General features: G+C 49.0%; 1 protein-coding gene across 46 annotated transcripts in view; it reads left to right on the top strand.

Annotated features, from left to right (window-relative positions):
* The window catches only part of NLRP1 (NLR family pyrin domain containing 1), a 632803-nt gene that overhangs the window by 606769 nt on the left and 2363 nt on the right, over positions 1 to 23671 (top strand). For 16 of the 46 annotated variants that reach the window (XM_084985797.1, XM_084985793.1, XM_084985805.1 and 13 more), the window contains 8 exons: positions 2918 to 3009; positions 3881 to 4043; positions 6261 to 6484; positions 11407 to 11669; positions 12232 to 12357; positions 13913 to 14054; positions 16368 to 16412; positions 16955 to 18115. In XM_084985797.1, the coding sequence (XP_084841923.1) occupies positions 2918 to 3009; positions 3881 to 4043; positions 6261 to 6484; positions 11407 to 11669; positions 12232 to 12357; positions 13913 to 14054; positions 16368 to 16412; positions 16955 to 17304 (1405 nt within the window). In that variant the 3' untranslated portion in view covers positions 17305 to 18115. Of the gene's footprint in view, positions 1 to 1416; positions 2399 to 2917; positions 3010 to 3880; positions 4044 to 4378; positions 4576 to 6260; positions 6485 to 10908; positions 11009 to 11406; positions 11767 to 12231; positions 12358 to 13912; positions 14055 to 14941; positions 15506 to 15567; positions 16413 to 16954; positions 18116 to 21996; positions 22759 to 23671 lie in introns of those variants that run through there. The other 30 variants (XM_084985810.1, XM_084985814.1, XM_084985811.1 and 27 more) reach the window with 20 other exon arrangements.

Here is a 23671-nt window from a genome sequence, read left to right on the forward strand (position 1 = left end):
AAGGGGTCAATTCCAGGCAGAGGTCATGTTGCTGCAGTGAGAAGCCAGGACTAGGGCACCATCTTTTGAGAAAAGAGAGAGCTTTATTGCAAAGTCAACTGGTAAGAACATAAGAAGTGAGGCTTTCAAATCTGTCTTTTTTTTGTCTTTTTTCTTTTTTTTTTTTTTTTTTTTTGTCTTTTTGCCTTTTCTAGGGCCACTCCCACAGCATATGGGGGTTCCCAGGCTAGGGGTCAAATCGGAGCTGTAGCCACCAGCCTACGCCAGAGCCATGGCAATGCAGGATCCGAGCTGCGTCTGTGACCTACACCATAGCTCACAGCAACACCGGATCCTTAACCCACTGAGCAAGGTCAGGGATTGAACCCACAACCTCATGGTTCCTAGTCGGATTCGTTAACCACTGAGCCACGACGGGAACTCTTCAAATCTGTCTTTTCAAACAAGAGATCTGGGCAGCATTTAAGGGGTTAGGGAAATTTTTTTTTTCTCCTGCCGCACCCACAGTATGCAGAAGTTCCAAGACCAGGGATCAAACCTGCCCCATAGCTGTGAAAGCAATGACAATGCTAGTCCTTAAAATGCTGGGCCAGCACGGGAACTCCAAGTGTTTAGGGAAATTTCAAACTTGGAAACTGTTTAGCTAGTCATGAATCAGCCATTACAAGCTGCTTGAGCTTGCAGAAGCTAGGGTTTTGTTTTTGATTTTTTTTTTTTTTTTTTTTTGTAATGGCCACACCTGAGGCATATGGAAGTTCCTAGGCCAGGGACTGAATCCAAGCTGCAGCTGCCAACATTTGCTGGATCCTTTAACCCACTGCACTAGGCCAGGGTTCAAACCTATGCCTCCACAGTGACCCACTGCAGTAGACTCTTAACCCATTACACCACAGCGGGAACTCCAGGACTTCTCAAACTTCTTCTCCCTCTCTCTCTCTCTCTCTCTCTCTTTTTTTTTTTTTTTTTTTTTTTTTTGGCTGCAGCATGGTACAAGCAGTAGCTTGATGTGGGATCTCAGTTCCCAGATCAGGGATTGAACCCTGGCCACAGCAGTGAAAGCCCCTAGTCCTAACAGCTAGACCACTGGGGAACTTCTCTGGGGCAACATTTGTATCCTTTGAGTTCCAAAGGCTAAACCTCCTTTGTTCCAGAATCATCCTAGAGACATGGGTTCCTGTCTTGCATGTGTAAAGTGCTGCCTCTGTAAAAACAACTAAAGGTGGGAGTTCCCATCGTGGTGCAGTAGTTAACGAATCCGACTAGGAACCATGACGTTGCGGGTTCAGTCCCTGGCCTTGCTCAGTGGGTTAAGGATCTGGTGTTGCCATGAGCTGTGGTGTAGGTTGCAGACGCGGCTCGGATCCTGTGTTGCTGTGGCTCTGGTACAATTAGCTACAGCTCCAATTAGACCCCTAGCCTGGGAACCTCCATATGCCGCTGGAGGGGCTCTAGAGAAGACCAAAAAAAAAAAAAACAAAAAACAAAACAAAACTAAAGCTTTGATTAATGAATCAACCTATTTAAGGAGGCAAAACCAATTTCAGCTAGTCCGTGTTTTCCGTTTTGTTCTAGTAGAGACACTGAGCTTAGCTTCTTTGAGGAATAGGGGTCCAGGAACTGCAGTAGAGCTACTCAGAGTGTAGTCCACAGACCAGCAGCATCAGAATCATCATTAGCCCATCATCTGAGGGGCTCCATAGAAAGGCAGATTCTTGGCCCCACTCCAGACCTGCCAGACAAGAATCTTTGGAGTGGACCGAGGCATCTGTGTTCTAGACAGCCCTCCAGGTGATTTTTAACACCAAGAACCACTGATCAAGGAGTGAGCAGGGAAAGTGGCACAGGTGGGGCTGGGGGCAGGGACAGGGGCAGAGTAACATCTTTGGGGCATGTTAAGAACTTTCCATTTTAGCAACATGGTTGGACCTAGAAATTATCACGCTGAGTAAAGTCAGTCAGACAGTGAGACACCAACATCAAATGCTTTCACTGACATGTGGAATCTGAAAAAAGGATACAATGAACTTTGCAGAGCAGATACTGACTCACAGACTTTGAAAAACATGGTTTCCAAAGGAGACAGTTCGGGGGGTGGGGGGATGCGCTGCGGGTGTGGGATGGAAATCCTATAAAATTGGATCGTGATGATCACTGTACAACTATAAATGTAACGAATTCATTGAGTAACCACAACAACAACAACAAAACTTTCCATTTTAGGAGTACTCTTTGGGGCTCAGTGGGTTAAAAACCTGACATAGTGTCCATAAGGATGAGGGTTCGATTCCCAGCCTCACTCACTGGGTTAAGGATCTGTGGAATGAGCCAGCAGCTGCAGCTCCAATTCAATCCCTAGGAAGTTCCATATGCTGCAGGTGCAGTCGTAAAAAGAAAGAAATAACTTTCCATTTCACCCTTTCAAAAAGCAACTGAGAAAAAAAAAAAAAAGCAACTGAGAGATATTTCAGGGCTTCAACAGCAAAGTGCTGCACCAGACTCATACTTTCAGAGCAGCTGCTGTGGGAGAAATGGTCCAAAGAAGGTCAAGAGCAAAAGCAGGGAAACCTTAGGATGATGCAGTGGTTCTAGGTACAGATGCCAAGGCCTGGGATGAGGATGGAGGCTGTGGAGGAGGTGGGTGAAAGAAAACAGAAAAGAAAGCTGTTTGGGAGGTCGTGTCAAGATAATTAAGGTGATCCGTCAGCTCTCAGTGGGGGAGGGAGAAGTCAGGATGATGCCCCAGTTCTGGCAGAAATGCCAAGATGGATGGGGGCCATTCTCGGAGACAGGGACTACGTTCGGGGAAGGCCTGATGGGGACCGCAAGTTCAAATTCAGATGAGTTGAATTCAAGTGGGGATGTCATGTACACCACCCCCAGCATTCTCCAAGATTCAAGGAAATTGAACTCTGTCTAGGAAGCCAAGTCTGACCATCTCCAATGAGGGCCCAGACGGAGAAAAGATGAGTGGTGACGGATCTTCACCTAAGCAGCAGAGACAAGAATCAGGTAATTTGAAGGGGCCGGGCTGGGAGTATTATGATGCAGGGTTGGGGGTCTGGGAGCAGCTGTGAAAAGTCATTCCCTGCATCCCTCTGCCTCTGGAGTGAAACAGGGTGAGGTGCGCCCATAGGAGAGCCCCCACCCCTTGAGCTATCTTCCACTCCCAGAACCTTGCAGGATTTCTGCTTCCCTCCCTCCCAGCCTTGGGGGCTGGGGCTGCCCCTCTCCCAAATATCTACCCCTGTCTCAGACTCTGAACCAGAGTCCAGTCTCCCAAGGCCCACCCTGGGCCTCTGAGGCCTGGGAAGCACCAACGCATCCCTGCCCATCCTTTTTTTTTTTTTTTTTTCTTTTTCTTTTTCTTTTTTTTTTGGGCCGTGCGTGCAACACATGTAAGTTCCCGGGGTAGGGGTCAAATCAGAGCTGTAGCCGTGGGCCTACACCACAGTCACAGCAATGCGGGATCGGAGCCGCGTCTGTGACCTACACCACAGCTCAGGGCAACGCAGGATCCTTAGGCCACCGAGCGCGGCCACAGAACGAACCCGCGTCCTCATGGATGCTGGGCGGGTTGTTAACCGCGGAACCCCAACGAGAACCCCGCTGGCCATTTTGGGGGGCGTGTCCCTCCGCAAGCTGCGCCCCGGGGCATGCTGGGAAGAGCGGCACTTCCGGGAAGTGGGAAAAGGGAGGAAGGAGGCTTTGCGTCACGGGGCAGCAGGGGTGAGCCGCCTCTGGGGGCAGGCACGCGGCGCGGGGAGCGGGGCTAGAGGCGGCCCCAGCCTCGGGAAGCGCCCCTCCGTGGTCCAGCCCCAGGGGGCTGGGGAAGCCAAGCGGGAGAACCTCAAGCTGGTTCTCTTCTCCCTGTCCGTTCCAGAGGGAAGCTCCCCTCAGGTAGCACAGGAGAAACCCCTCTGCCTGTCTTCTCCGGCCGCTCCCGACGACCTGCACGCGGAATCTCTGAGGCCCGAAGATGACTTCTGGGGCCCCACAGGGCCTGTGGCTATCAAGGTGGTTGACCAAGAGAGGAGCCTTTACCGGTTTGTGAGCGGAGTCTGCCTGTATCCCTCCACCCCCCGACCCCCCGACCCCCATCCCACACCGGTCTCTGCAGACAGTTGCACCCCATTCGAGGCCTCCTGGGTCTCCCTCTTGCCAATCCACCAGGCAGGGAGAGGGCTGAGACACCAAGTCAGTGCTTTCATTAGGGAAAAGGAGGTTTCACTATGAAATTTTTCAAATATACTCAAACGTAGAGTCCAGGAAACCTCCAGGTTCCTGTCACCCATCCTCAACAACCATGTTGCCAAATTTGTTTCAACTATTCACTTTCCTCCTCTTTTGTTGTTACATTATTTTATTTTATTTATTTTAGTCTTTAGGGCCACACCCATGGCACACGGAAGTTTCCAGGCTAGGGGTTGAATCGGAGCTACAGCTGCCAGCCTACACCACAGCCACAAGAAATGCCAGATCTGAGACCTACACCACAGCTCGTGGCAACGCTGGATCCTTAACCTACTGAGCGAGGGCCAGGGATATTACTCACGCATCCTCATGGATACGAGTCAGGTTTGTTACTGCTGAGCGACAGTGGGAACTCCTGTTGTTACAGTATTTTATTTTATTATTATTATTTTTTTTTTTGTCTTTTGTTGTTGTTGTTGTTGCCATTTCTTGGGCCGCTCCCATGGCATATGGAGGTTCCCAGGCCAGGGGTCCAATCGGAGCTGTAGCCACCAGCATATGCCAGAGCCACAGCAACGCGGGATCCGAGCCGCGTCTGCAACCTACACCACAGCTCACGGCAACGCCGGATCGTTAACCCACTGAGCAAGGGCAGGGACCGAACCCGCAACCTCATGGTTCCTAGTCGGATTCGTTAACCACTGCGCCACGACGGGAACTCCCCTGTTACAGTATTTTAAATCCAAGGTATTGGGTGATTTTATCTATAAATATTTTGTGTTACATTTCAAAAAGTACACATACCTCTTCTTCCATAACCACAGTGGCACTTTCACATCTGACAATGTCTTTCATATCATCTAATATCCAATCCATACTAAAATGTACTTAAGTTGTCTGAAGTGTATCCTGAGAGATGGTTTGTTCTAATCAGAATCTGAAATCCACTCATTGTATTTGGCTTATTATGTCTCTTAAATCTTAGCAACATCTCTTTTTATCTATATGCTCCTCTTTAATTAGTATCTACTATGTATTGAGTACTAGTGACAGGAGACCCTGAGATGAATATGGCAGCCCTGCCACCCAAGTGTTTATAGTCATAAATAGTAAATATATATAACTATAATCCTGATCTCTCACACAACACATTGCAATTAACTGTCACAGACATTATCTCAGCTGAAAGATAACATCCTCCCAACCCAACACCTACAGAGGCTGATCTCCAGGACCCCACCATTTACTTGATGGGGAACCTTGGGAAAGTCACTTAAGAACTCTGTAGTGTTGTTTTCAGCTTCAAGTGTTTATCACTAACGTTACCATGTAGATTGACATTCCTGTTGTGACGCAGTGGGTTAAGAATCCAACTGCAGCAGCTTGGGTTCATGCAGAGATGTGGGTTTGATCCACAGCCCGGTGCAGCCGGTGTTGCTGCAGCTTCAGTGTAGGTCACAGCTGCAGTTCAAATTCAATACCTGTCCTGGGAACTTCCATGTGCTGTGGATCTTGATATATATATATGTGTATATATATATATATATATCCATGTACATTGTTATTGCTTATTGGCAAATAGGCCCTTTAAAAACAAGAATACTTGGAGTTCCTGTCATGGCTCAGCAGAAATGAATCGGACTAGCATCCGTGAGGACACAGGTTCGATCCCTGGCCTCACTCAGTGGGTTAAGGATCTGGCATTGCGTGACCTCTGGTGTAGGTCGCAGAAATAGATCCTGCATTGCTGTGGCTGCAGCATAGGCCAGCGGCTACGTCTCCGACTGGACCTCTAGCCTGGGAACCTCCATATGCCACAGGCACGGCCCTAGAAAAGGCAAAAGAGAGAGAGAGAGAGAGTAAAAACAAAGACACTCTCCTATTTCATCATCATCATTGTAGAAACAGCCAACTGTATTCGCTATATTAGGCTATCAGGGATGTGCTCCAGTGTCTGGGTTTATAGCCAGTCTGCTGGATCCAGAGTGCCCAGCATAGCATCTGGCATCCAATGGGTGCTCAGTGAGTTGGAGTAGCATCACTCAGTGTCTACTTGTTGTTTTCGCCAGAGTTCACTTCCCCATGGCCGGCTCCTACCACTGGCCCCACACAGGTCTCCACTTTGTGGTGAGAGGGCCCGTGACCATTGAAATTGAATTCTGTGCCTGGGACCAGTTCCTGAACAAGACCATCCCACGTCCCAACTGGAGAGTTGCAGGACCTCTCTTTGACATCAAGGCCGAGCCAGGAGTCGTGGCAGCTGTGTACCTCCCCTACTTTGTGGCCCTCCAAGGTAAGCAAGAGGGGGAGTGGTAAGCATGGGCCTGAAAGGGGCTTCAGATGGTGTTAAGATGTGTAATTAGAGCTGGGATTCTAACCCAGGTCCAGTTAACCCACGATAAGAGCTGCACTCCCACCCAGGCCTGCCCAAGCCCTTGTCCCACCAGCCTTCTCAAGACTACATTTTCGACCTTGCCCTCTGGCCAGACAGGATTTCTTCCCTTTGGGTTCTGCATACAGAGCCAGAAGCAAAACGCACAAAGGCCGCATGTAGTTTGCCTCTGCTCATGCTGGGCCAGGAAACCAAGCCCCTTCCCAGAATCCCTGCTGCCTGTTATCTGCACTGCAGCTGTTTGTTGTCCTAGTAACGATGACCTCACTGCCTGATGCAGGCCTAATTTAGGACTTGGGCACTAGCTGTTTCTTCAGCATCATTGGTGAGGTCCTGCATCAAGTGATTGACTTTCCATGGTGACTTTTCTCCTACTGTTACCCCGAAACCGGGTTTGCCTCTTGGTGGGTGTTGAGCCAAATGACACAACCAAGCCAAAGCACTGAAGAAGGATGTGTTAATTCGCAGCAAGTAAGGAGAACACTGGAGATCTTTCCCAAAGCAGTGTCTCCCCAAACAGCAACACTGGGGAAGTTTTAAGCTACAGGTACATTCATGATTATGAGGGGCTTTAGTTGATTGAAGTCACAAGGGTCAGAAAATGTCAACATGGTCACCCCTTAGGTTCCAGTTGATCTGGTGATTGATGGGGGTTTAAATTCTGCAAAACAGCTTGAGAAAGTGCTTCAGGATAGTCTTTACCACTGAAATAGAACTGGGAGGCTTTACAACTGATTTGTCGTTTTTGCTACTGGGTTTTTTTGTTTTTGTTTTTGTCTTTTTAGGGCTGCACCAATGGCATACAGAGGTTCCCAGGCTCAGGGTCAAATCAGAGCTACCACTGCCAGCCTAAACCACAGCCACAGCAATGTGATATCTGAGCCATGTCTGTGACCTACACCACAGCTCAGGGTAACACCAGATCCTTAACCCACTGAGCAAGGTCAGGGACTGAACCTGTGTCCTCATGGATACTAGTCAGGTTCGTTAACCACTGAGCCATGATGGGAACTACTATTGTTACCTCTCTTGTTTGATGACAGTTTGTTTTTTTGTTCCCTTAAGATCATTATTACAAGGCCTGTTCAAGGGTAAGCTTTGCAGCCAGGCTTAGATCATAAAGTGGCTTCAGCCAAAAATGGCTTCTCTTGTGTCAAGAAGGCCATACCTGGTTCTCTTTTTCTGGGGACCCCCATCCTATCTGCTTACACCCCATCTCCTCCCACCACCCATCCCAGGAATACACCTCTTCTGGTTTGCTAGGTACCACCGTGATACTCCATATGCCTCAAAACTGTAGCTTCCAGATTGACCATTGTGGCTCAGCGGATTAAGAACCTAACTAAGAGTTCCCGTCATGGCACAGTGGTTGACGAATCTGACTAGAACCCATGAGGTTGCAGGTTCGATCCCTGGCCTTGCTCAGTGGGTTGGGGATCCCGCGTTGCCGTGGCCCTGGCATAGGCCGGCAGCTACAGCTCTGATTCGACCCCTAGCCTGGGAACCTCCATATGCCACGGGAGTGGCCTTAGAAAAGGCAAAAAGCCAAAAAAAAAAAAAAAAAAAAAGAACCTAACTAATATTCATGAGGGTGTGGGTTTGATCCCTGGCCTCACTCTGTGGGTTAAGGATCCAGCACTGTAGAAAACTGTAGTATAGGTCACAGGTGTGGCTCAGAGTGAGCATTGCCATGGCTGTGGTGTAGACCTGCAGCTGCAGTTCTGATTCCACCCTCGTCCCGGAACTTCCATATGCCACGGGTTCGGCCCTAAAAAGACCAAAAACAAAAAAATTGCTACTTCTCTGAAACCAGTGCCTTCTGAATTATACAGCAATACAGTCAAAAGTACTTGGGCTCAGCAACACGCATCTTCAGAAGATCTTAGCACCTTTTCCTTCCCAGAGCCTAAGTTGTTTTTTTTTTTATGATTTTTATTTTTTCCATTATGGCTGGTTTACAGTGCTCTGTCAGTTTTCTACTGTACAGCAAGGTGACCCAGTCACACATACATAGATATATTCTTTTTTCTCACATTATCATGCTCCATCATAAGTGACTAGATATAGTTCCCCATGCTATATAGTAGGATCTCATTGCTTATCCATTCCAAAGGCAATGGTTTGCAAGACCCCAAGTTGTTGGAGGAAGAAACATAAAGAACCATGACAGCCAGGCTATGTGATTATTTTGCCCATGATCATGGCAGATGGTCATGTGCTTTATAGACACAAACTCATTTCATCATCACACTCCCACTAGGGGGGCCCTGTTGTCGGCTGCACTTTGCAGATGATGCACCAAGAGGTTAGGTAGCATGCTTGGCCTCTCAGAGCTGGTTAGGTGCTTTTGCAGCCCACAACATTGAGACTCTGCCAGACAGCTCTCTACACCCCAACTTTTGCTTGATGCCAATTGAGCATCCTTCCTTGAGCAGGAAAGTCTCAGTCTTGACCCCTCAGCATCTCACCTGGAACTGGAAGGCAGTGATGACACAGTCATCAGGGAGGACAGGCTGTGGAATCAGGCTACAAGGCCAAAGGCAAAGTCTAAAGGAGAGGAAGCCCTGGCCATGGCCTGAGGCCAGGAAAAGGAGGAGGGCAGCGTTGTGATGCCTTGGCAGTATTGACAGTAGCAGTGTCGTTGTTCTGTTTGTCTTCCCTGTTGGGCCATGAGTAATGGGATTGCAGGGCTTGTGTTTCCCCTGTTCACAGCTGTACACACAAGATCTGGATTTACTGAGCACAAATAAACAGAAGTTCACAGAGCACTTTTGTTTAATAAAGGGATATGAGGCCCTAGTCCCCAGACTCTGACACAGAACCACTCCTACTGTAAGCAGATGGAGTAGGGTGGGGTAGGGGGGGTCCCTGGAGCAAGAGAACCAGGCATGGCTTTCTTTTTTTGCCTTTTTTTTTTTTTTTTTTTTTTTTGGTTTTTTTAGGGCACACCTGCCAGGCTAGGGGTCAAATCGGAGCTACAGCTGCCGGCCTACTGTAACTATAGATCCGAGCCGTGTCTGCCACCCACACCACAGCTCATGGCAACGCTGGATCCTTAACCCACTGAGCGAGGCCAGGTATCGAACCCAAATCCTCATGGATTCTAGTCGAGTTTGTTACCACTAAGCTGCAATAGGAATTCCCCAGGCATGGCCTTCTGGACATAAGAGAAGCCATTTTTGGCCCAAGTCCTTTTGTGAGCAAACCCTAGCCACAATGATTGTCCTTGAACAGGTCTTAGTAATTAATGATCTTAAGGGAACAAAAGAATGCAGAAATAAAGGATTGTTATCAGACCAGAGAAGTAACAATAGCAAAGATAACTTATAAAATTGTAAAGGCTCCCAGTTCTCTTTCAGTGGTAAAGAGTAGGAGTTCCTGCTCTGGCACAGAGGGTTAGTGATCCTGCTTGTCTCTGTAGGGGTGGACTGGTTCAATCCCTGGCCCTGGTGCAGTGGGTTGGGAATCCAGCATTGGGAGTTCCCATCGTGGCTCAGGGAAAACAAAGCTGACTGGTATCCGTGAGGACACAGGTTCAGTCCCTGGCCTCAGTGGGTTAAGGATCCAGCTTTGCCATGAGCTGTGGTATAGGTCATAGACGTGGCTCAGATCCTGAATTATTGTGGCTGTGGCGTAGGCCGACAGCTATAGCTCCGATTTGACCCTTCACCTGAGAACTTCCATATACCACAAGTATGGCCGTAAAAAGAGGGGCAGGGGTGGAGTCCAGCATTGCTACAGCTGTGGTGTAGGTCACAGCTCCAGCCCACATTCAATATCTGGTCCGGGACCTTCCATATGCCTCAGGGGGCAGCAGGAAAAAAAAAAAATCAATGGTAAAGAGTAGCCTGAAGAGCTCAACCACCATATCAACTGGAATCTAAGGGATGATAACCTTTTCTGGCCCTCACGAGGGTCAGAAACTAAACTAAAATCCAAAACTAAAGCTTGGACTCTGTCAACAGCCCCAGCCCCTTCATGAATATGCCTGTACCCTTACCTTAAAACGTTAAGTTTGGGGTTGCCGTGAGCTGTGGTGTAGGTTGCAGACGCGGCTCGGATCCCGCATTACTGTGGCTCTGGCGTAGGCAGGTGGCTACAGCTCCGATTCAACCCCTAGCCTGGGAACCTCCATATGCCGCGGGAGCAGCCCAAGAAATGGCAAAAAGACAAAAAAAAAAAAAAACAAAAAACAAAAAAACAAAAACTTTGTTAAGTTTAATTGTTTAAAGTTTAAACTTTGTTCATTTAAATTGTCAGTATTAACAATATGTTAGAATTTATATCCCTTGAATCTTTTTAAATTTAAAATTAAAACCTTGTAGGAGTTCTCTTGTGGCACAGCAACTGAGACCCACACGGCAGTGGGGGGGGATTCTTCCCCCAAAGAAAATTAGGAATGGTGGGTGAACAAATACTTGACAGGTGTGTTCTACACTCGGTCACTCCACTTCCTCACTGCCCCTTCCTCCTCCTTGTCCTCCACCTGCCAGCCTCACTCAACGTCCTCCATAGTTACAGAATCCACATCAGCATGGGTATCCATGGGGTCAGTAAGTTTCCCAGCTCCAGGGCCTGAGGCAGGGCCCATGTATGGATTTGGTGCCCACCCTAGAGACAGTATTGCCCACAACCCCCAAAAGGCCCCAGGCCCAGGCATGCCGCCTTCCCTGGCTGGGTCCCCAGGAAGGCCCCTGACCCAGGCCCATGCATGCCGCCTTCCCTTGCTCCCCTGACCCTGCACCCAGGGGCGTCACTCCCCCAGCCAAGCCTGACTTGGTGAGGGCACCGAGTCTTTGACTCCCAAATCCATTCTTTTACAGAGAGCTGTGTGGACATCTCCTGGTTCCAAGTTGCCCACTTCAAAGAGGAGGGGATGGTCTTGGAGAAGCCAGCCATGGTGGCGCCATCTTACGCCGTCCTGGAGAACCCCAGCTTCTCCCCCATGGGAGTGCTGCTGAGAATGGTCCACACTGCCCTGCGCTTCATTCCCGTCATCTCCACAGTGATGCTCTACCATCACCCCCATCCTGAGGAGGTCACCTTCCACCTCTACCTGGTCCCCAGCGACTGCTCCATTCAGAAGGTGCCCCTGAGAGCCAGAAAGGTCAGGCCAGGGTGGGCTGGCAGCAAGCAGGAAGTGCCACCAGAGAGTGCCCCAAAAGGGTCAGCTTGGAATAAAGGTGGGCCTCTGCTAAGCAGGAGCCTTGAAGTGGGTGAATGAATAATCCTGCCCCTGCTCAGCCAGGGTCTGCTCTGGCTCCCTGAGGTCTCCCCCCCCCCCCCCCCCGCCCAGGGGCTTTGCTGCTCCATCACTCATCTCTGGACAAACCTCTTCCCGGAAGTCACAAAGAGGGGCAGTCTCCATGCTCAGAACTGTCTCCTTTCCCCCATTCCCTGTCTTCTCCATCTCATTGTCAACGATCCACTTTCCTCCCCAAATATACCAGAGGCCAAGTGTGGGGCTGTCTCTGGAGCAGGGTGGGGGTGCGGTGGTGAGAGGCCATCGGGGCCCATATTGCCCTCTCCACCCACCCAAAGGCACAGAAGCGCCACCCCTTTTGTTTAGACCAGATGCCATGGGCGGAATCTCTGAGCAGACGCCAGATACACTTCCTCCCCTGATCGTTGCTCTGTGCACTCCTCAGGCCATAGATGATGAAGAAAGGAAGTTCCAATTTGTGCGAATTCACAAGCCACCCCCACTGAACCCGCTGTACTTGGGCAGCCGCTACATTGTGTCTGGTTCCGAGAATCTGGAAATTATTCCAGAGGTGAGCAGCCCAGATGTTTGGTCCTCACAGGGTCAGAGGTCATGCCTGGGGTGACCCATGGGCAGGTCTCAGAGCTTTCCCAGGGTTGGAGTGAATTGGGGTTGGGCAGGCAGGGAGTGTGATCTAGGGCAAGCAGGATGCTTCAGAGATGGAGAGGAAGGAGGTTGCAGGGGAGGGTCGCAGGATGGGGGTGACACTCGATTTGACCTGGGGACACTGAGAAGAGTTGGACTATAAAGTGTCAATGCCTTCCAGTCACAACCATCATGAGGAGTTCCCGCCGTGGCTCAGTGGGTTAAGAATCCAACTACAGCAGCTTGGGTCAGTGCAGAGGCATGGGTTCAGTCCCTGGCTCAGTGCAGTGTGTTAAAGGATCCAGTGTTGTAGCAGCTGTGGCGTAGGTTGCAGCTGTGGCTCAGATTCAATCCCCAGCCTGGAACTTTCATGTGCCACAGGTACAGCCATTTGAAAAAAAAAAAAAATGTGTTCCCATTGTGGCTCAGTGAGTTAAGAACCAATTAGTATCCATGAGGATGTGAGTTCAAGTCCTGGCCTCACTCAGTGGGTTAAGGAGCACTGCTGCCATCTTCAGTGTAGGTTGCAGATGCAACTTGGATCCTGCGTTACTATGGCTATGGCATAGGCTGGCAGCTGCAGCTCCAATTCAAACCCTAGCCTGGGAACTTCCATACTGCAGATGTGTCCTTAAGAAGAAAAAAAAAAAAAAAACCACCATGAACACACCCGTAGCTGAACACACTAGGTTTGGTGCTCATCACAGCAGGAGATGACACACCGTGCAGGAACCAGAGGGCCTCTCAGTGCAAAGGAGTTGGGAAGAATCTAGTATAGGATAGGGGCATTGGTTGGGTGATTTGGGGGAAGGTCTAAGGAAATGGAGATTTGCCTTCGAATGGCTGTTGTCAGAAGGTTGGGGCAACTCTATGACTGGGAACCTCAACAAATCTTATCTCGAGGCAGGGCAGACTGACAAGGATAAAGCTGTAATTGCTTAAATAGCACTCCCTCGTTTAGGCAGAGAGGAGGGGAGCTAGGGGAAGAAGGATCTGGGTGGGTTAGGATGTCTGAACACTATGTTTAAGGATAAGTCCTCTTGGAGTTCCCATCATGGCTCAGCAGAAACGAATCCAGCTGGTATCTATGAGGACACAGGTTCAATCCCTGGCCTTGCTCAGTGGGTTAAGGATCCAGCATTGCCGTGAGCTATGGTGTAGACCAGCGGCTATGGCTCTGATTTGACCCCTAGCCTGGGAACCTCCATATGTTGCGGGTGTGGCCCTAAAAAGATTTAAAAACAAACAAACAAACAAACAAAAACTACGAGCCTCTTTCACTGGGCACCCAGTCGTGCTCATCCTTCCGAGTCACGATTTGTGGAAAATTCCGAAAAGAGCAGTGTCTAAAGGTGACGATTGATTTCAGTACAGGAGATGGTCAGAGTGTGCCTGTGAGGTTGAGCAGAGCCAAGAAGGTGCCAGACCTTACATGTAGGATGCATGGGGACTTCTCTCGCAGCGATTCTTTCTACCTGCAGGAGCTGGAACTCTGCTATCGGAGTCCCAGAGAACCCCAGCTATTCTCTGAATTCTACGTTGGTCATTGGAGGTCAGGGATCAAGCTGCAAGTGACCAACAAGAAAGATGGGATTGTGGTATGGGAAGCCTTGGTGAAACCAGGTAAAGTCAAGTCCAGGGAGCACAGGGGTGGGAGAAAGTTAACGTGTGTTTGTGTGTGCGCTCATGTGCCCCTGTATGTGTGTGGCAGTTTGTATTATCACAACTTGCTTCTGAGAAAACATAGTCCAGGGGAGTTCTGTGGCTTTTCCTAGTTACCTAAGAGTTGATATGACCAGAATTTGAAGTCAAGTTAATCTCACTCTAAGGCCCCCTGCTCGCACTCTTGCACTGAGGGGTCTCCATGCTGCCCTTGAATTCGTAGACTTTGACACTCACAAGGTTTTGGGCAAAGTTTCTCATCATAGCCCGGACATTAGATGAAAGGGTAAGGGCAGATGTGCCCCTTAAAAAAAAAAAAAAAAAAAAAAAAAAAAGATGGCTGTATGATTGTGTGGATGACGTCAGTTTGGCCAATACCAGATATTCCAGCCTGGGTCATTCAGATATTTTCAAGGTGGTCAAGAGGGCGTCAACGAATGAACTTGCAGGAAGGGAAGGAACTTTGCAGTCTCTAATGCCAACACCCCCAAGAACCAAAATCTCCTGGACAGCCCTTCCTGGGACCACCAGTCCTCGGCAGTTGTTGAAATGTGGTCACACTGCCTCCTGAGCTGCGACAAACAGGCATCAGCATGCGCTAGAAAGAGAAGTTTTAGTCAGTCGATTTGGGTACAGAGGCAGAGGGAGAACTCAGCAGCCCCACCTGGGCCCTTCCTTGCTGGTTGATCTCGAGAAAATTACTTAACTCATTTGAACCTCAGTTTCCTCGTCTGTGAAAGGAGGACACAACACCAAACTTGTGGGGTTGGTGGAGAGATTAAACAATGTTCATTTCTCGTGCAGGGGTCCCGGATAAATACTAGCAACATAATCCTTTTTTCTCATAGAAAGCCAACCTCTTCCTTGCCTCGTCTTAATTTCGTCCCTTGGAGCTGATGGAGCCTCTGTCTCCTTCCCCACAGGAGAGCCCTTCGGACGCTCCAAGACTGTGATCAAGACCTCCCTTAAGTCTCTCTTCCACTTTTTTTTTTCTTTTAATTTTTTGAGCTTTTTAAAAAAAATTACAGTTAAGCATCTGTACTTTTTCCCCATCATTCCTCATATATTTGGGCTTCCAACTTCTTTGCATTCTGGTAACCTTCCTCGGTAGATGCCCCCATTCACAGATGAGCCAGGGTGGACTCCCAGACTGTCCAGTCAGCATGGAGGACATGGAACACCTTCCTCCCTCCGTCCAAGTGAACCCTGCGCCCCCAGTACCACAGTCGGAGCTCCCCTCTCCCATGCCCACCTCCCCAAACTGTTGGGTCATGCTGAACTAGAGTCGGCTCACACTCCAGTCCCCAGGAGCTGCTGTGACAGCCCCTTCCTCTCCTTTGGTAACTAATTGTTCCAGCTCTTTCATTCATCACTGTTGTTTTCCTATTGAAATGCACCTAATACTCCCAAGGGCTAGGATTTTCTTGATCTTGATTCTTTTAGGGCCGCACCCTTGGCATATGTAAGTTCCCAGGCTAGGGGTCAAATCCAAGCTGCACCTGCCAGCCGCCCCGTAGCCACAACAATGCCAGATCCTTAACTCACTGAGTGAGGCCAGGGATCAGAACCCACATCCTCATGGATACTAGTTGGGTTTGTTACCACTGAGCCACAATGAGAACTCCTTGATCTTGATTCTGACACCAAAATCCAGAATAGACTTGATCTGTGTGAATACAGAAGGTCAAATAAGGACAAAGAGATAGATTTTTTTTTTTTTTTTGGAAGTTGTGGGTTGGCGGGGAGGGCCCGAGACTGGGCATGTGGAAGTTCCCGGGCCAAGGATCAAAGTCGCAGCACAGTGATCTGAGCTGCTGCAGTGACAATGCCAGATCCTTAACAAGATAGATGTCTGCTCAGAATAAGGACATCTTAAATAATTTAAGATATCTAAACCATGGTTAGTTCTCCACCAGGATTCCTTTCAGGCCATGACTGGATTCAGCCATGCTTGGGATGTTGAAGGAGAAACCAATCATTTGGATGTTCTCATTCTCTCTCCTTCTTCCTCCCTCTCCCTCTCTCTCTCTCTTCCCCCCGACCCTGCCCCTGTCTATGATCATGGCCTCTGGGCCTCAGTTTCCCCATATGCATAAGGAAGGGACTCCCAATTTCTAAAGGCCCTTCCAGGCCTTACTCCAAATTTTATCAGAATTTATCCATAGCTTGTTCTCAGAATCAAAGAATCTCCAAAGTGGGTAGGCGTTTCGAGGACGATCATATGTGTTACAGCCAGCATGTTATAGATGCTTCTTCATCTCTGTTTTCCTCCAGGAGACCTCAGACGTGCAGCTGCTCAAGTCCCTACAGGCCCCATAGGTCAGTAACTGCTGGTAGAGAGCACAGGAGCTAGTGGCAGTGCTGGGGTGTTCTGTCTGGTCCAGGAGGGGAGGGGAGAGAGAAAGGAAGGGACTCACTCATTGCCACCCTCCCAGGGGATCAGGCCCTCCCCGTGCCCCTTACTCCTGTCCATTGGGGCCCTGACAACTCCGACTGGACCACCTCAGATGCCTCCAACAAGAACCCCATGCCCTGGGGGTTCCCACTGTGGCAGAATGGGTTAAGAATCCAACTGCAACAACTCAGGTCACTGCAGAGGCGCAGGTTCAGCCCCTGGCCCAGGAACTTCCATGTGCCATGGGTGCGGGGGCAGGGAGGAAGAACCCGACCCTACTGCCAGCTCAAGCAGAATGTGAGGCTGGGTGCTGTGGTGAGGGAGGGCAGAGGTGTCTTCCTGGTGGTCAGTCACCTCTCCAGGAGGAGAAGGAAGCCAAGGATACAGACAAGGTAAGTAAAGAGCAGCAGAGATGGGATATCAGAGGTAGAGGCTGTGATGGGAGCCCTCCTTTGTTTGTTTCCAGCCTCACCTTCACCCTCAAAAGCCCCGGGCTCACTTCACTTCGTGGACCGGTACCGGGAGCAGCTGGTGGCTCGAGTGACATCAGTGGACCCCATCCTGGACAAGCTGCATGGACAGGTACTGAGTGAGGAGCAGTATGAGGGGGTGCGGGCTGAGGTCACCAAGCCAGACCAGATGCGGAAGCTGTTCGGCTTCAGCCGGTCCTGGGACTGGGCCTGTAAGGACCGCCTCTATCAAGCCCTGAAGGAGACCCACCCTCACCTCATTGTGGAGCTCTGGGAGAGGTGGGGGTTGGAGAAGACCACTGGGGCTTCCTGCCAAACTCAGAAGCTGTCTGAACACCTGCTCTGATCCCGGCTGGCTCATGGGCCTGTTTCTTTATCTGTGAACAATTGCCACCTGAGTTGCCTTCTCAGCCTAAAGTTATGAAACTTTGACGATGGCTTTGCCAGGTGTATGTCCATGCCCGGGGATGCCACCCAGGCCCCTAGACTGCCTTCCATGGCTTTCATGGGCCAGCCATCCAGGTAGGATGATAGCATCTCAGGGAGTGTCCACTGGGAGCTGGAAGGACTTCTGCAGGCTTATAGAAGCCTAATCCAAGAACCTGGTTTGGGGGCCACTGCAGCCAAGCTTAGAGCCCCCTCTGGACCATCCTCGTGACGAGGAGTAAGGAAGACATGGGACCAGCCACCCCTGGCTGGAGACAGACAATGGAAATGGACACCTGGTTGGGGGGGTTGTTGACTGGCTTGTGAACAGGGGCAAAGGCAGATTGGCTTTTCACTTGCCCACACTGAGCTTGGTTTTTGTATTAGTCCCAACTGTGCTTCATTGTTTCTGAAGTCGAGATGGATCCCGAGAGCCAGGAGACGGTGAAGAAGGAGGGGGGATGAAGGCCTAGTGGCAGCCCAGATGTCCCCTCCTGTGGTGCCAACCCTAGAGAAATAAAAGCAGAGGTCCATATAGTTTTATACACTAAATAAATTTTTTAAAAGATTTATATGCAGATGTTCACAGAAGGTTTATGTGTAATAGCCCAAAGCTGGAATAAACCCAAATACTCATTATCAGATACATGGATACAGAACCTGTACTACATCAGTATGATGAAATAATACCCAACAATTAAAAGAACTGGAGTTCTCTTGTGGCGCAGCCAGTTCAGGATCTTGTCTTGTCACTGCAGCAGCTTGGGTTGCTCCTGTGGCGCAGGTTCGATCCCTGGCCTGGGAACTTCCACGTGCGGCAGGCGAGACCAAAAAATTAAAAAATAAAAGGAACTAACTAATACACACAACAATGTGGAAGAGTCTCCAAATAATGATGGACAGTGAATGAAACCAGACAAAATAGAGTACCCACTGCGATTCCATTTCTGTAAAACTGTAGCAAGAGAAAGCAGTTGGCTGGGGGGGTGGGGGCTGAGGAGAGATAGAAGAAGGGATTCCCAAGAGACACAGAAATCTTGGAAGAATGATGGGCGTGTTCTCCATCAGGATACGCCTATGGCCAGTTCATACATTAAATATGTATAGTTTGGGAGTTCCCTTGTGGCTCAGTGGATTAAGGATCCAGTGTAGTCACTGCTGTGATGTGGGTTCAGTCCCTGGACTGGGAACTTCTTCATGCCCCAGGCACAGCCAAAAATATATATATATATATATATATGTATAGTTCATTGTATGTCAATTACGCTTTAGTAAAGCTATAAAATGCTACCACATATAGGCGACCGTCTCCCATCCTTCAACATTTCAAATGATTGGGGGTTTACTACCTCTGAGGCAGCTCCTCCCACTTCTGGGCAGCTTTGACTTTGAATGTTCTGCTCTAGGTGGAGCTCTGTCCCCTTTTTGTGGGCAGGATAGTTTTGAGTCACATACACAATGATACCTTTTTGCCGGCTCAGCCAAGCCCTGGGTATTATGAAGAACGAACACCAAATGTGGTGACTCACATGTTCTCAGAAGTCAGACTCAGCATCAACAGACAGAGCTTCCTTGGAGCCAAAAACCAGTCTACAGGGGACAGGAGAGCCTCAAGTGCACTGGAGGGCTTTGTCCTTTAGTTGGGGTGGCCATCCTGCCAAACTTCCCTGGGCTCAGGTCGCCTCCCATAGTGACTCGTCTCCATTTCCAACTGTCTCCTGCCTAGTTAGCCATGTAACCATGCTCTGTCTTTGTTTTAGCTGCCCACTTATTAGGGCTGCCTAACAAACCATCCTAATCCTCAGTGGCTTAAATATTAAAAAAAATTAATTTTGTTCAAGATATTAAAATTGGGAAGGGCTTGTCTCTGTTCTACTCAGCATCATTTGGAAGGGCTTGAAAGCCAAGGACTGGCATTATCCAAAGCCTTGCTCACTTGCATGTCTAGTGGTTGGTGCCGGCTGGCAGCCGAGACCTTACCTGGGACTGAACATCTGGATGGCTTCCTCAGGGCATGCGGGATAGATTCCAAGAGGGGGTGTTGAGAGAGAGAAAGCAAAAGCTGTGTCTTTTTTTTTTTTTTTTTTTTCTTCCCCATTTTCGGCCACACGCCCAGCATATGGAAGTTCCTGGCCAGGGATCGAACCTGAGCAGCATCTGCAACCCACGCCACAGCTACGGCAAAGTCAGATCCTTAACCCACTGCACCAGGCTGGGGATCAAACCAGCAATGCCACAGAGAGAAGCTGGATCAATGACCCACTGAGCCACTGTGGGAACTCCAGAAGTTGTATCCTTTTATGACCTAGCCTTGGAAGTCACATAGCATTGCTTCCACCAGAGTCTGATGGTCAGAACAACCATGACCCCTGCACCCAGATTCAAGGGAGGGAACTAGACTTCACCTCTCAGTCAGTGACATGTTAAGAAGAGCACATGAAATGGGAGATTATATATATAAACCATCTTCAAGCCACTCACTCTTTTTTCCCCCCCTTTTCAGCCACAGCCACAGCATATGGAAGTTCCCAAGCCGGGGATCGAACCGGGCATGCCACATGACAAGCTGGATCATTAACCCATTGCGCCACAGTGGGAACTCCAAGCCTCTTACTCTTGCACATCAGACACCCTTTACTTTAGGGTTTTTTTGGCCAAAAATCAGGTGTGCCATCATCCCAACCTGGAAGAGAGGGCCTGACCTTTCTCTAGTTGTCTCCTCAACTTTGTTGGTTCTCAGCAAACATGTACAATGCTTCAGAATCTCAGATCACAGACACAGGAAATATCACTGATCCTTTTGGTTTGTGGTTAGGTCAGCAAAATGTAATCTAGGCCCCGGTGATGAAGCCAGGACCCATCCCCAGAAGGCCTCTGTGAGCCCAGGAACTGTCCACTGCTGAGCACAGGGAAGGTACACTGTCACACCAACATTCCCACTTATAAGAGGCCCATCCAGAGTATGGCGGTGGCCTAGTGGTTAAAGATCCAGTGTTGTCCCTGCTGTGGTGCAGGTTTGGTCGCTGGCCTGGACCGTCCACATGACAAAAAAATAAATAAATAATAAGATGAACTCCAACATCTCTTAAATTAAGATGCATTTTTCAATTGGGACAAAAAAGAGGCCCATCCCTCTGGGTGAATTTCATGTCTGTCATCAGCTCACCCTGGACCGGCTTCCTATTGGAGCAGTCTCTGGGGATTGGGTGGAGGGGAAAGTGGCTTCCTCAGGATGGAGGGGATGGAACGAAGCACAGAGCAGCCTGAATCGTTCTCAATGATGATAGAAGATTGAGGGGTTTGCAGGATCATTGTGTTGAGATGAATCCACTCTAGATGAGGGTTTTTTTTTTTTTTTTTGTCTTTTTAGAGCCCCAACTGGGCGGCATATGGAGGTTCCCAGGCTAGGGTCGGTCGAATCAGAGCTACAGCTGCCAGCCTACACCACAACCACAGCAACGCAGGATCCAAGCCGCATCTGTGACCAACACCACAGCTCACGGCAACACCAGATTCTTAACCCACTGGGCGAGGCCAGGGATGGAACCCGCAATCTCATGGTTCCTAGTCGGATTCGTTAACCACTGAGCCATGATGGGAACTCCTAGATGAGTTTCCTTTTTCTTTAAAGTCGACTACTTAGAATGAGGAAATGTTCACGTGACCCACATCAAAGGATCTGGTCAAAGGTCATTAATGTACAGCTTCCCTTCTGTCAGACACTTGGCTGGAGTGGTGGAGCCCTAGGCTGGTCTCAGTGCCCCTCCCGAGAGAATCACTCCCCGTGGGCAGAAGGGTTTGCTAGGGCTAGGGCCCCAGAGAGGCTGCAGGCAATACCTGTCTCAGTGATGAGGTAACCACAGACTTCAGCTTCAAGCCAGGCACATAGACTCTGGTCCAGGCCCTCATCTGTCTGTATCCTGTAATCACCCGTGCTGGGGTGGGCTCCGTAATTATGGAGACCCATTGAGTGCTGGTGACCCATTAGCCCCAGGGAGATAGGGAACCTGGAGGGGAAAGCAAGAGAGGAAGAGGAATGGCTAGACGGGAGCATGGCACCGTGAGTGAACTTGAGGGGAAGACTGACAGTAGCATGGACTCTGGATATTAGTCAGGAGTCCTGGCTCTCTGTCCCTGGTTTCCTAGCAACCACTGTTGAGCAGGTGGTTGCTAGGCAATGAGGGACCATGAAGACATTTGGGTAAGGTCCTTAGCCTGCGTGGGCAGCAATCAGAACATTGCAGGGTATTGTTAATCCTGCAAGTGGCCACTGGGTCCATTACTTATAATTTCTCATCTATTAATTGATTTTGTTGCACAAAAAAAGATAACAATGGTACACAAAATCTGGAAAAATGAGAAGTTGCCCCATGATCTCACCATCCAAACAATGCAAAATGACCATCTTTACTCTTCCCACTCCATCCTTTACCTGCAGGAATACAGTTTCATCTCCTTGTCATCTCAACACATGTGGTTTTAAATCTTGTTTTTTGTCTTTGATTCAGATTGTCAAAAGCATCCCTCAAGCTACTTGAGAGTTTTCAGAATAATCTTTCTTTTCTTTTTTTTTTTTTTTGTCTTTTTGCTATTTCTTGGGCCGCTCCCGCAGCATATGGAGGTTCCCAGGCTAGGGGTCTAATCGGAGCTGTAGCCACAGGCCTACGCCAGAGCCACAGCAACGCAGGATCCGACCTACAACGCGTCTGCAACCTACACCACAGCTCACGGCAACGCCGGATCGTTAACCCACTGAGCAAGGGCAAGGACCGAACCCGCAACCTCATGGTTCCTAGTCGGATTCGTTAACCACTGCGCCACAACAGAAACCCCTATTTGTAGACTTTTTGATGATAGCCATTCTGACAGGTGTGAGGTGATAGAGTGCATTGTTTTTTCTGGACATTTCATTTAAATGGAATCATACAATCTGTGTCTATGTTCATCTTGCTTTTCTGCTTTCGTATGATTTTCTGAGGTTCATCCATGTCATAGCAGGTTTCAGTAGTTCACTCCTCTTTATTGCTGAATATCATCCGAGTGCATGGATAAGCCACATTTTGTTTATTCATTCACTATTTGGTGGACTTTTGAATTATTTCCAGTTTCTGGCTATTACCAATAACACTGCTATGGACATTTGTGTACAAGTCTCTAGGTAGACATATGTTTTCATTTCTCTTGGATAGAAACTCCAGGAGGGTGGAATTCCTGGGTCATAGGGTAAGTGCATGTTTAACTTTGTGAAGTTGACCAGACCTTGTCAAAGTAGCTGCACCATTTTACATTCCCAACAACAGTGTATGTGGGTTCCATATTCTCCACCTCTAGCCAGCTAGGAGCTTTCATATAAATCTGCTGCTGTCAACAGCCATTCATTCATTATGATTCATTCAACAGATTTTATGTGAGTACCCACCACTAAGTGTAGGCTCTGGCCCTGCAAGAAGTCCCTGACAACTCTGTAAGATGGAGAAAGACAGCACCCTGGTGACATTCTTTCAGTAAGCTGGTCCTGGTAACCCCTGGGCCTTTCAGTTGTAGGAGGGGGTGAGTGCCCTGATGACAGTTTGAGTTGGGTCCGCTGTAACCAGCAGGGCCTGGCAGTGTACCCACCCCCAAACCCCTGAGACCCAAATAAGCCCCACATTTCAGAGTGGCTCCTCCCCCCACATTTCACAAAAGAACACCAACCAGCCTTGGCTCAGGTCAGGTGCCTTTGAAAGTGCTTGTTCCTATTCTTCAAATCCTACCTGAGACAGCCGAAAGCTGGGGATACTATGTTTATTTGGGAGGAGCAGGAAGAGAAAACCCAGGATCTGTATATAGAGATGCAGATGTAGGGTGAAAGGAAAAAAGAGGAAGGGAAGAAAAGCATCAACGATTAACCTAACCGAACTACCTCTGGCCTTGGGATTGTGGGAGCCTTTGTTACTCCTTTTGCTTATGGTGCTTTCTAACTTTCACGTTTTCTACAAACATTATGTATTAGTTTTTTTCGTGTATTAAATTTTAAAATTAAAAAGATCCCACATGGAGTTCCCACTGTGGCAAGGTGGGTTAAAAATTTGACTTGAGTCGCTGTGGAGGCTCGGGCTCAAGCCCCAGCCTGGCACAGTGGGTTGAGGATCCTGTGTTGCCACAGCTGTGACCTAGGTCGCAGCTGCGTCTTGGATTCAACCCCTGGCCTGGGGACTGCCTTATGCTGGGAATGTGGCTATTAAAAAAAAAAAAAAAAAAAAAAAAAAGACGCCACAGGAGTTCCCTGGTGGTGCAGTCAGTTAAGG

The sequence above is a fragment of the Sus scrofa genome, chromosome 12 (genome assembly GCF_054392235.1).
Source record: "Sus scrofa isolate SSC_HxYL_T2T_F1_AM1 chromosome 12, Sscrofa_HxYL_maternal_Yorkshire_Landrace_v2.0, whole genome shotgun sequence".
In the NCBI taxonomy this organism is placed as follows: Eukaryota; Metazoa; Chordata; class Mammalia; order Artiodactyla; family Suidae; genus Sus; species Sus scrofa.